The sequence below is a fragment of the Macaca nemestrina genome, chromosome 1 (genome assembly GCF_043159975.1).
Source record: "Macaca nemestrina isolate mMacNem1 chromosome 1, mMacNem.hap1, whole genome shotgun sequence".
Classification (NCBI taxonomy): domain Eukaryota; kingdom Metazoa; phylum Chordata; class Mammalia; order Primates; family Cercopithecidae; genus Macaca; species Macaca nemestrina.
In genome coordinates, this window is record NC_092125.1 from 37803368 (window position 1) to 37816627 (window position 13260).

The 13260-nt window shown below is 36.7% G+C and overlaps 1 protein-coding gene across 6 annotated transcripts in view; it reads left to right on the forward strand.

Moving 5' to 3' along the window:
- LOC105484936 (centrosomal protein 350) overlaps positions 1 to 13260 on the forward strand; it is a 160477-nt gene that overhangs the window by 119774 nt on the left and 27443 nt on the right. For 5 of the 6 annotated variants that reach the window (XM_071076405.1, XM_071076394.1, XM_071076409.1 and 2 more), the window contains exons 28-31: positions 3048 to 3170; positions 4283 to 4482; positions 7762 to 7973; positions 10044 to 10188. In XM_071076405.1, the coding sequence (XP_070932506.1) occupies positions 3048 to 3170; positions 4283 to 4482; positions 7762 to 7973; positions 10044 to 10188 (680 nt within the window). The remainder of the gene's footprint in view (positions 1 to 3047; positions 3171 to 4282; positions 4483 to 7761; positions 7974 to 10043; positions 10189 to 13260) is intronic. The other variant, XM_071076414.1, reaches the window with a different exon arrangement.

The window sequence follows — 13260 nt, forward strand, 5'->3', positions numbered from 1 at the left end:
AAAACCTAAATTGATGACTTAAAGTTATCTTCATTGGAAACTGATCCTTCTAAATAGTATTTTGTTGAAATTAGCAAAGTGCTAGATGGCTAATTACTGGAGTTGAATAGCTGTACAGAGCAAGTTCAGAATGTGAAAGTGTGACTTTAAAAGTGAATTAAGGCCAAGCGTGGTGGCTCACGCCTGTAATCCCAGCACTTTGGGAGGCCGAAGTGGGCAGATCATGAGGTCAGGAAATCGAGACCATCCTGGCCAACATGGTGAAACCCCGTCTCTGCCAAAAATATAAAAATTAGCTGGGCGTGGTGGCACGTGCCTGTAATCCCAGCTACTCGGGAGGCTGAGGCAGGAGAATCGCTTGAACCAGGGAGTCAGAGGTTGCAGTGAGCCAAGATCGCACCATTGCACTCCAGCATGGTGACAGAACAAGACTCCATCTCAAAAAAAAAAAAAAAAAGTGAATTAAGCCAGGCACAGTGGCTCATGCCTGTAATCGTACTACTTTGGGAGGCCAAGGTGGGTGGATCACCTGAGGTCAGGAGTTGAAGACCAGCCTGGTCCACATGGTAAAACCCTGTCTCTACTGAAAATCCAAAAAATTAGCCAGGCGTGGTGGTGCATGCCTGTAATCCCAGCTACTCAAGAGACTGAGGCAGGAGAATCTCTTGAACTCGGGAGACGGAGATTGCAGTGAGCTGAGGTTGCACCATTGCACACCAGTCTGGGCAACACAAGTGAAACTCCATCTCAAAAAAAAAAAAAAAATTAAAAAGTGAATTAAGCTGGCCACAGCGGCTCAGGCCTGTAATCCCAGCATTTTGGGAGGCTAAGGCAGGTGGATCACCTGAGGTCAGGAGTTCAAGACCAGCCTGGCCAACATGGTGAAACCCAGTCTCTACAAAAAAAAAAAAATACAAAAATTAGCCGGGCATGGTGGCAGGTGCCTTTAATCCCAGCTACTTCAGAGACTGGGGCAGGAGAATCGCTGAACCCGGGAGGTGGAGGTTGCAGTGAACCGAGATGGTGCTGCTGCACTCCAGCCTGGGCAACACAGCAAGACTCCGTCTCAAAAAAAAAAAAGAGCTAATTAAGTACTCATTAATTCCTTAAGTTCAAACATTTAAAAAACTTAATGATTTCCATACTATACTAAATCTGTTGTGTATCTTATTCTTGTCCAGTGTTCCGTTACCATCAGGGGACTTGTTGGGGCAATGCGTTGACATCAATCAAAAGCATTTTGTATTAGTCGGCATTTATGTCTGCATCATTCACAATTTTTGTTTCTTTTCTGTGTAGCATCTTGAAGGATTATTTATTCTATTGTGAAGTAATGCTCTTTTATCTCAACTTTATTCAACGTTTAAAGGGCACTCCTTATAGAATGTATTTATATTTAATAAGGAACATGTTTATGGAAAGAAGTTCTAACTTTAAGTTAAACTTTTCTTACACTTTTTTAAACTATTTTATTTTCATTTTCTATTAGTTAGTTATTTCGTTCCTCATTCCTAAACTAGAGCTTTTGAATATGCTTAATCTTTAATAGAGGAAAATTATTGTTCTCTGTATTGGGCTAGAGAAAAAGTTTAAATTGCATATTTTTAAAGTTTATTTCACATTTTCCAATATTATTTTACTTTTTGTACTAGGTCATGCATGCATTTAGCAGTTAAACACTTAAGAGGGTGGGTAATATTTGAATGTTATGAATAGATTTTTGAGCCTTTTGCCAAGTGCCTTTGTTTTGCGTAATATTTTGATAATTGACATCAAAATAAGTTTATTGTACGTTCATAAAGAATGGCAAGGAAGATTGTAATGTCTTAACTTGAAATTTAGCAAAAATGTTTTTCTTGAACTTCAATGCAGAAAATCAAGGCAATCCAGGTATGAATGTGTGTGTTTTTGCGTGTGTGTGTGTAAGTGAAGGGGAAATGAAATACTGAGTTATATGTGATGAAACAGACATTGAAATAGTCTGTTACCAAAAAATACACATAGGCAAGATTATACATAATTTTTAAAATCCAAATGAATCGCTGGATTTATACCTAGATCTTCTCACTTCTATGACATACTATATTACTCCTTGCCCTTCCAAGGCAATAAATGTTGCCCAGATCTACAAGTTATTGTTGTGTGCATGTGAACAGGAGCATGCTCTGTCAAAGAGAATTAACCTTTCCAAAGGTACTACTAGACTTTTTAATCCATTCACACACACACAGATCTATTTACTATTACAAAAGAAGAAAATGTGGGGTTTTTTTCCTGCTTTTATAACTATAAAATGGAATGTTCTTCTTACCTTTAACCTTATGCTTGAGCTATCCATATCAGTTTTTTTTTTCTACTGACAGTATTTATTGGGAGTAGCTCACTTTATTTATTATGCATCCTGATATCTTATAGAATGGGTATTGTATTTCAATATTATTAATTAAGTGGGCCTTTGTTAGATATAAAGCAAGATACCTCCAGTAGGTCCTCTTAGCTGTAAGTTTTATATTGTAGAGGTGAACAAGGTATTTTTGTGTAAATCAGTTTACTAAATTGTATTATTTTCAAGCTAGATTGTGATGGTAAGGTTAAGTAAGGCAAATGTAGTATTTTAAAATACATGACGAGGTACAGATTAAAAATCACTTGCTCAGGATTACGTATGTGTGTAGAGTTGTTGATATACTAGGTTCATGGCCATAATTGTTGTACTGTCTGTTAAAGCTTAATTGAAAACTAATTTAGTCCCACAATGTACTTCTTATTACTTTATTCACAAATAAGTAAATTTAACTGAAAATATAGATGGTGGTTAAGCAACATTTGAGAAGAAAGGCATGTTTATTCAGAAATCATTGGTAAGATCTATAAAAATACACTTTAAAAAATGTCACACAGAGTGTAATGCCTGCTTTAACTGAGTCGCTTATAATGTTCTTCAGGAAGCATATTAAAATTTCTTCACTCAGCTCTTACACTTTCCCTTTCTCATTCTTTCTGCCTCTTGATCTCTTGGTTTTAAAATCTTCCTCCTTATTTTGTAGACACTGCTCTCCTGTTCACTACTTCTTCTCTGTCTTTACGTCTCATCACTGGGCCTCTCTCAGTGTCTGTTTTCCCAACCTTCATCCCAAATTCCAGCTGTATATCTACAACCAGTTGGTCAGGTAACTTTGCACCTTTTTCAGTGCACTCTTTGATAGAGCATGCTCTGTTCTTTTTGTTTGTTTTGTTTGCTTTTTTTTCTCTCTCTCTCTTTTGTTTTTTTTTTAACAGCCTGGAGGCCTCTTGTCAAATGTCCCATAAATTTTACCTTTTGTTTCCACATTAATTTGACATGATGATTGCTCAAGAAGTAGAGTGACAGTTCTTGTGCTTTTTAGTGTTTGTGCGATACATGTATGCATTTTTGTTGGTTAGCTACCACTATAGATATAACACTAGTAATGTGAGCAGCCCACATTTTATTTAGTTGTGGCATCTACATTCGAAGATGGTTTATTAGTAGCCTCTAAACTAAGTAATTTTTCCTAACTCAGTAATTTCTCCTAACCCTTTGGGCCTAAGATATCATTGGCTATTTAAGTTCAGAAATCAGGTTAAATTGAGAATTTGATGCATATCTTTACTTAAGTAAATAAATAGTTAGGTTTATATGCATAAAACATGGACTGTGGTACTCAGTGTTCTCTCCATGAAAAAAAGATTTACCACTTGACATTGCATCTCTTAGGTAATGGAAGAAACAAAACTCACTAGACCTGAAACAAAGCCAGGCAGAACTTTAAAATAAAAGTAAAAAAGGGACATGAACATGTTTTTTGTTTGCTTGCTTGTTTTGGGGCTTTTGGGTTTGTTTTTTATTATTTTTGGTATTTGTTGTTTCGGGTTTTGTGTGTTTTCTGGTCTGAGCCTTCAGAATAAATTCCTTACCTCTTCTGTTATAGAAAAGAATAACCTACAAAAAATGAATATATAAATATGAACATTATCAATTATGGTTGTCTAGATATTCTGAAGGTTTTCTTTTCTCAATATACTGCTATTTTTCCTTTGCTAACTTTACAAACCATTATGAGTAAAACATAAATTCCCTCATTTTCTGAATAAGTTGACTCATGAAAGCTTATATTATCTCAAGCCTTTTTCAGAAAGAAGAGTAGTATGAATGTTCTGCTTTTGCACAGCTTGTTGATAAGGTGGTGAGTGATAGAGCTCTCATAGTGATCTCTGCCTATAGATTTGTTCTCTCAAACTGTTCTTCATGGTGTGACCATAGGTTTCTAACAAAGCGGGAGCAAAAATTAATGCAACGGCGACAACATGCAGAGGAGCTCCTAGAGTGGAAGCGACGTTTAGATGCAGAAGAAGCAGAAATTCGTCAAATGGAAAAACAAGCTTTGGCTGCCTGGGACAAAGAATTAATAAAACCCAAAACTCCTAAGAAAGAACTGGAGGACCAGAGAACAGAACAGAAAGGTAATAAATACTAATTCTGTTCACACTACAAACTAAAGCCTAACATAATTGAAAGATATATTTCATTACTTTTAAAAATGCAAGGCTGGGCACAGTGGCTCATGCCTGTAATCCGAACACTTTGGAAGGCCAAGGCCAGAGGATCGCTTGAGGCCAGGAGTTCAAGACCAGCCTGGATGACATAGCAGACCCCGATTCTACAAAAAATTAAAAAGTTAGCTGGGTATGGTGGTACATACCTATAGTCCTAGCTACTGAGGCGAGAGGCTTGCTTGAGCCCAAGAGGTCAAGGTTACAGAGAGCTGTGATCACCCCACTGTGCTCCAGACTGTGTGTCAGAGTGAGCTCTGTCTCTAAAAATAAAATAAAATTGTAATTAAAATGCAGATGATTGAGGTGATGCAAATGATGAGAAAGATGATATAACCACAAATGCTGGAGAAATTAGAAAGATAAAAAAAAATTGTGGCCAGGCATGGTGGCTCACGACTGTAATCCTTGCACTTTGGGAGGCTGAGGCAGGTGGATTGCCTGAGCTCAGGAGTTCGAGACCAGCCTGAGCAACACAGTGAAACCCCGTCTCTACTAAAATACAAAAGAAATTAGCTGGGTGTGGTGGCATGCACCTGTAATCCCAGATACTCAGGAGACTGACGCAGGAGAATTGCTTGAACCCAAGAGGTGGAGGTCGCAGTGAGCCGAGATCACACCACTGCACTATAGCCTGGCAACAGCAAGACTCCGTCTCTCAAGAAAAAAAAAAAAATTGTAATAACTTTATTCCAATACAAACTTGAAAACTTAGAAGTGGCTAAATTCTTCTAAAAAATACAACTTACCAAAGCTTACTCAGTAAGATGAGAGAACCCTCCTGATTCTTTCACCAGTAAAGGAATTGTACCCCAGTAACTAGACATCTTTTTACATAGACCTCATCCATCTTTACCAGTATACTAGATTAAAAAGGGGGGGGGTGAAACATGGTATTATAATTCTTTACTTTTCCATAGAATAAAAAAAGAGACATTTCTCAACTCATTTTATGAGGCTAGTATATAAGTTTGATATTATGTCCATAGAAGGACAGTAATAGAAAACGAAAGGCCAATCTTACCTATCCTGAAGTATGTATTAGCACACCAAGTTCAACTATATATGCAAATCCTAATACTTAATGACAGAGTGGGATTAGCACACATTAAACAGTTGATAATGTGGTGAATTACCTTACCCAGATTAAAGGAGAAGAATTGATCATCTCAGTGGATTCAGAAAGGCATTTGATAAAATTTAAAAAGCATTTGTGGGCCAGACTCAGTGACATACGCCTGTAATCCCAACACTTTGGGAGGCTGAGGTGGGTGGATCACTTGAACCCAGGAGTTCGAGACCAGCCTGGGCAACATGGTAAAACCCTGTCTCTACCAAAAATAAAAAAATTAGTTGAGCATGGTGGCACGCACCTGTGGTCCCAGCTACTCGGGAGGCTGAGACACGAAAATCACCTGAGCCCAGGAGGCAGAGGTTACAGTGAGCTAAGATCATACCACTGCACTCCAACCTGGGTGACAGAATGAGACTCTGTCTCAAAAAAAAAAATGACTACATAAAAATAAAAAGCATTTGTGATAAAATAAATAAACCTCAGATCAAAGTAGCCATAGAAAGGAACTTTCTTTACCCGATAAACGGTGTTAACAAAAACAAAAAACCAAACCTATAATAGATACCATACTTAATGATAAAATACAGAAAGTTCCTTTGGATTTGGAGATAAGACTAGGATGCTTATTTTTAGCTCTGTTCAGCATTGTGTAGAGGTCCTACACAGTACATTTAAGGCTAGAAAAAGAATTAAAAGCTATAAGGAGTGAGAAGAAGCAGAATTCTTGTTACTTACAGTTAATAAAGCTACACACATAGACAATCCAGAATTTACATGTTAATTATTACAATTAATAAGTGAGCTTAACAAGGTTTCTGGTTATAAAATTCATATACAAAATTCAATTGCATGTCTATAGATCAAAAATTGATTAGAAAAATATTTTTTAAAAAAGATACAAATAGAAACAATATATAATAGAAACAAAAAATATGAAGTACCTAGGAATAAATTTAACAAAAAGTGTACAGGATCTTTATATAGAAAAATTTAGAATTTTATTAGGAGACGTTAAAGAAAACCAAAACAGCCTGGGCACAGTGGCTTGCTTATGCCTGTAATCCCAACACTTTGGGAGGCTGAGGCATGCACATTGCTTAAGCTCAAGAGTTCATGACAAGCCTGGGCAACATGACCAAACACTGCCTCTACAGAAATATTAGCCAGGCATGGTGGCACAGGCCTATAGTCCCAGCTACTTAGGAGGCAGAGGCAGGAGGATTGCTTGTTCCTGGGAGGTCGAGGCTGCAGTGAGCCCTGTTCATGCTACTGCACTCCAGCCTGGGTGACAAAACAAGACCCTGTCTCAAAAAGTAAAAAAAAAAAAAAGCCAAAATAAATGGAACATTATTCCATATTCTCAGATTCAGTGTCATAAGATACTAATTCTCCTTAAACTGATCTGTAGATTCAAGACTATTTACATCAGAAACTCAGCAAGGTTTCTTCATAGGAAACCTTTGACAAGCTCATTAAAAGATTTATATGAGGCCAGGCATGGCGGTTCACACCTGTAATCCCAGCACTTTGGGAGGCCGAGGTGGATGGATCACCTGAGGTCAGAGTTGGAGTCAAGCCTGGCCACTATGGTGAAACCCCGTCTCTACTAAAAAGACAAAAATTAGCTGGGTGTGGTGACATGTGCCTGTAATCCCAGCTACTTGGGAGGCTGAGGCAGAAGAATCACTTGAACCCAGGAAGCAGAGGTTACAGTGAGCCGAGATCATGCCACTGCACTCCATCCTGGGCAACAAGAACGGAACGCCATCTTAAAAAAAAAAAAAAAAAAAAAAAATTACATGAAAGAACAATGACCAAAAAGCAAAGACACTAGTAAAGAAGAACCACAAAATGCTGAAACTTACTTTACCATATATCAAGACTTCTAAGTTGTAGTGATTAAAATAATACATTTGCACAGAGAGAGACAAATAGACTGTGAAACAGATAACCCAGAAATAGATCTGTGCATCTGTGGAAGCTATGACTCTCCTGTTTGTGGGAGGCAAAAATGCAACAAGTAATAATATGCTAAAAACAATGTTTATCAGTATAATTTTCCCATTGACCAAGATCGTATATTTTTTTTTCTTGTTTTCACCCTCTCTTTCTAGAAATAGCAAGTGAAGAGGAATCTCCAGTACCTCTGTACTCTCATCTAAACAGTGAAAGCTCCATTCCAGAAGAATTAGGCAGCCCTGCTGTTGAATATGTACCATCCGAGTCTATTGGACAGGAACAGCCAGGGACTCCAGATCACAGTATACTTACTGAAGAAATGGTTTGTTCACAGGAACTAGAATCTTCTACCTCTCCTAGTAAACATGTAAGTTAATGTGTATTTATATCTTAAAGATTCTCTGGAAAAAAGCTGTCTAAAATGAAAAGAAATAAAGCTTTTCATTTACAAATATATGAATTTTGGCATTAGTGGCGGTTATAAAATCATTTGCTATCAAGTCTGTTAATATTGAGTGAATAGGAACTTCTAAAGTCTTTATGAAAAACAATTTGTGGGAACAACACAAGTTCTTTCTGAAGTTTGTTTTTTCACATAACAAAAACAGTAAGATCTTAAACCACACCAGAGTACTTTTACTGTAACTGAATTAATAACTTCTGTATAACTCATAGAATAAAAGTAATGGTTTAACCACTTAAAGGCAGGTCTGAAATAGTTATTGATTTTAAATTAAGATAATGGCCATTATTAGACTAAGATTTTCTACATTGTCCTTAATTGTGTACTTTATAGAAAAAAAAAAAAACTAGCTGGTAAAAACTCAAGATAGAAACTTTACTGTTTTTTTAAAATATAGGAAATAATTAGCATAACAATATTAAATATTTAGTATACTGTGGTATACTAAAGTATACACAGACATTGTTAAAGCCTCTTTATGTTTAAAAAAAGATCTGCCCAAATTCAGAATGGAATATTCTTTGTTAGAGTCTTCCATTTTTATTGTGATGGAAATAATTAATTTTATTTCCCCATTGAAAAGTCAATCAGGTTCATTTATGTTACAGCACCTAGAAGATCTAGAAGAAAAACATTTTTTTTCTGAGATGGAGTTTCGCTCTTGTTGCCCAGGCTGGAGTGCAGTGACACGATCTCTGCTCACTGCAACCTCCACCTCGTGGGTTTAAGCAATTCTCCTGCCTCAGCCTTCCGAGTAGCTGGGATTACAGGCATGCGCCACTATGCCCAGCTAATTTTGTATTTTTAGTAGAGACAGGGTTTCTCCATGTTGGTCAGGCTGGTCTTAAACTCCTGACCTCAGGTGATCCTCCCACCTTGGCCTCCCAAAGTGCTGGGATTACAGGCGTGAGCCACCGTGCCTGGCCAGAAGAACATTTTTTATTCATTGAAGAGCCTATTCAATATTATGTTAAAAAATATTTCAGTGTCCTTGTGCACATACTTGAAATCAGCATTTTTAGGTTATTAAAGGCTTTTAATAATTATGTTAGTGGTCTCTTATTTATTGTATGATAATATTAGACTTATATAGATAATTTACTTGTAGCATTATCTATTATTCTGTAAATTTCTGCCTTCCAGGAATTTACAACCAAACTGTATTTATACAATCTTAAAAGTTTATTAGCTCTTATAAATCAATTACATTCTACCTAGCATCATTATTGATGAGGCTCGGAGTAGCCACGAACTGATTGACTATTAAAAATTAGAGCTTTTTTCACAAGAAAATATATCAAGGAAATCAAAACTAGTATATCTTAAAGTAGTTTTTATAATAAAAGCTAATATTTATTAAGTGTTTATTTACAAAGTTTTTACCAAGTGCCTTACATGGATTATCTCATTTAACCCTTGAAAGAATCCTATAGATACTGTTCTAATCCCCAACTTAGGAAATTTGCCCAAAGTCACAGGGATAGGAAGTGATAGTAGCTAGGAATCAAATCAGGCATCTCACTTCCACCTGATGTCAGGGTAGAAATTTTGTCTTTTGTTCTCTTGTGGGCAAACGTCTTATGCTCTGTTTTCTTCCTCCCTTCCTCTCTCCTTTTTGTAAAAGTACGTACTGAGTATTTTCAAAATTAAAAGAATTGGGGGAGGGGTAAATATCACTGACATAATAATCACTTCTAATTGATTGTAAAACTTTTTAAAAGCATGCTCTCTTTTATAATTTTTTTCTATGTCTTCAAAAAAAATTGAGGTCTTATCCTTTATATAATTTGTAAACTTTTTTTAAAAATCAGCTTTCCCAGGTTGAATAATTTGTAAACTTTTTTCACTTGGGTCCTAACATTTATCTTAAATTCTTTGTAAATATTATCTTTATATGGCTAGTATCTCAAATTTTAAATAGAATTTTACAATTATATCACAAAATAGTTTCTGTTTGGTTTTCTGTTTGAACAGTCACTTCCCAAAAGCTGCACATCTGTGTCAAAGCAGGAGTCTAGCAAAGGAAGTCATAGGACTGGAGGACAATGTCACCTGCCTATCAAGTCCCATCAGCACTGTTATAGTTGGTCAGATGAGTCATTATCTATGACACAGTCAGGTAAGACTAATCATGAGGAGTTTTTATTTGTGTTGTATTTGAACAGCCTCTACTCTAAAAGGCTTCAAGGAGTTTGTTGACTTTAGGAAGCATATGTAGACAGACAGTGGTGGGTTTATGTAGGATTGTGAAGAAGATTAATACCATATTGAGTATTGCCATATTGAATATATTGAGTTAGGCATATTCAGTGTATTGCTTTTTTTTGTTGTTTTTTAAGATGGAGTGTCACTCCGTCACTCAGGCTGGAGTGCAGTGGTGCGATCTTGGCTCACTGCAACCTCCACCTCCCAGGGTCAAGCGATTCTCCTGCCTCAGCCTCCCGAGAAGCTGGGATTACAGGTGCCCATTACCACGCCCGGCTAATTTTTGTATTTTTTTTTTAGTAGAGACGAGGTTTCACCATGTTGGCCAGGCTGGTCTCGAACTTCTGACCTCAGGTGATCTGCCCATCTCAGCTTCCTAAAGTGCTGGGATTACAGGTGTGAGCCACTGTACCCGGCCCAGTGTATTGCTTTTTGAATTCAGTTTTAGTTTTGAGAGTAAACATTTAGTAAAGGAAACATGAAAAATGTTATTCTTTGTTTTTTGTTGTTGTTGTTTTTGTAATTGATTATGTATTGTACCCTTTTGTTTTCCATGTGTCGGACAATTATAAATCATGGAATTTTCCTACACCCATATTTACAGCTCTTCTTTCTACTTTGAGTAACTATATAATATTTCAAAGAGTAGATGTACCGTAATTTATTTAACTGTTTCCCTAGTGATGGCCATTTAGATTTTCTCAGATATTTCACAATTGCAAATAATGCTGTAATAAACATCTTTATGTAAATATTTACACATATATGTAGTCATGCATCACTTAACATCCAGGATATGCTCTGAGAAATGTGTCATTAAGCAATTTCATCATTATGTGAACTTCATAGAATGAACTTAGACAAACCTAGATTGTGTAGCCTGACTGCACTCTCAGGCCATATGGTATAGCCTCTTGCTCCTAGAGTGTAATACCTGTACAGTATATTACTATACTGAATACTATACGCAATTGTAACACAATGTTAAGTATTTGTATACCTAAACATAGAAAAGGTGTAGTAAAAATATTATAATCTTGGGACCACTATCATATATTTATAATATATGATATGTAGTCTGCTATGTAGTCTGTCATTGACCAAAACATCATATGTGGTGCATGACTCGTGTGTGTGTGTGTAATACCATATGTCATTTATATGTGTGTTTATCATATATATGATAAAAATTCTTTTTGTATATTTCAGTGTGGAATAGATTCTTAGGAATAGAATAATTGAGTCAGGCCAGTTGAAGAATGTTGTCTCATATTTCTCTGTGGAAATTTATTAATGTTTTTATATATTTGCTTTTATGTACGTTGGTGAAAAATTGCTTCCAAGAGAATAACTTGTCAGTAGACATAAACTTAAATACTTGGAAACATGCGTTCTTATCCTGGATCTCTTACTTACTGGTGACTTTCTTCAGGTTTCTTTGCCAATACTGGCTTATCTTTTTCGTTTGTTAGCAATGGAATAATGTTTCAACCATCCTTGCATGAGTTATGCACCAAGGATTAATAATAACGTTTGTAAGATACTGTTTTATTGGTGACGCTTATTTAAGTAAGAATAAATGGTTTTAGAAAAGTAGTTCTGAGGTTTCTAGGCCGGGCGTGGTGGCTCAAGCCTGTAATCCCAGCACTTTGGGAGGCCGAGACAGGCGGATCACGAGGTCAGGAGATCGAAATCATCCTGGCTAACCCGGTGAAACCCCGTCTCTACTAAAAAATACGAAAAACTAGCCGGGCGAGGTGGCGGGCGCCTGTAGTCCCAGCTACTCGGGAGGCTGAGGCAGGAGAATGGCGTAAACCCAGGAGGCAAAGCTTGCAGTGAGCCGAGATCGTGCCACTGCACTCCAGGCTGGGTGACACGTGAGTGAGACTCCGTCTCAAAAAAAAAAAAAGGTAGCTCTGAGGTTTCTAAACAACAGATTCACTACCTATTCAAGATGACATTATTTATATTCAGTATTTGTAGAAGTGGCAGATATTAATGTAGTAAAGTTTTAATACCTTTACTTAAATGATGGAGAGTTTTATCAACCAAGCTAATATAATCAGTGTGTGTCAAATAATCAGAAACTCATTTTTTACAAACAAGTTATTCTAGCAGGTTATTTTGTTTTGAGACAGTCTCTAGCCCTGTCGCCCAAGCTGGAATGCAGTGGCATGATCTCAGCTTACTTCAACCTCTGCCTCCTGGGCTTAAATGATCCTCCTGCCTCAGCCGCCTGAGTAGCTGGGACTACAGGTGCATGCTGCCACACCCGGCTAATTTTTGTATTTTTGGTAGAGATGGGGTTTTGCCATGCTGCCTAGGGTAGTCTCGAACTCCTGACCTCATTAGTCTGCCCACCTTGGCCTCCCAAACTGCTGGGATTATAGGCGTGAGCCAGTGCGCCCGGCCTGTGTTTGGTTTCTTTAGTACTTAAAAACATAAACATTTTCCAAGGTCTTTCATCTAAAAACCCCAAGTTTTTCATCGCCTGCTATTAAATCTTCAACCATAGATGGTAAATATATTTTTTTATTAGAAAATCACTGCTGGTGTATACAATTTTTTAAAATATTAATTTAAAATAGTTATTTTGGGGGCAAAATTGAAACTAAGCCTGTGAGAGTGTAGTGGTCTACAAAATCTTATCAAAATAATAATTTTGGAAGTACATAAGTAAATAATTGAGCCTTGCCTATGCTAAGGGCTCAGTATGATGCCACCACTAATATAAAACAAGCCTAACTTTCCTAGTATGCCTTAACTCAGTGTCATAGAAGTGACAGGAACTCACATTTTATTATTTCTTATTCAGATATTTAGACCGACCACACTATTAAAAAGACATTTGTAATCTTTTTGCATTTAAACAACTTCTATAACTAGCTCTTATGCAGTTTAACCTGAAGTAACTGATAGAATCCTGGTCTTTGACGTAATGTTAAGTCTGAGTCTTAAGATTTGTGTATGATATTATTTCTATTGT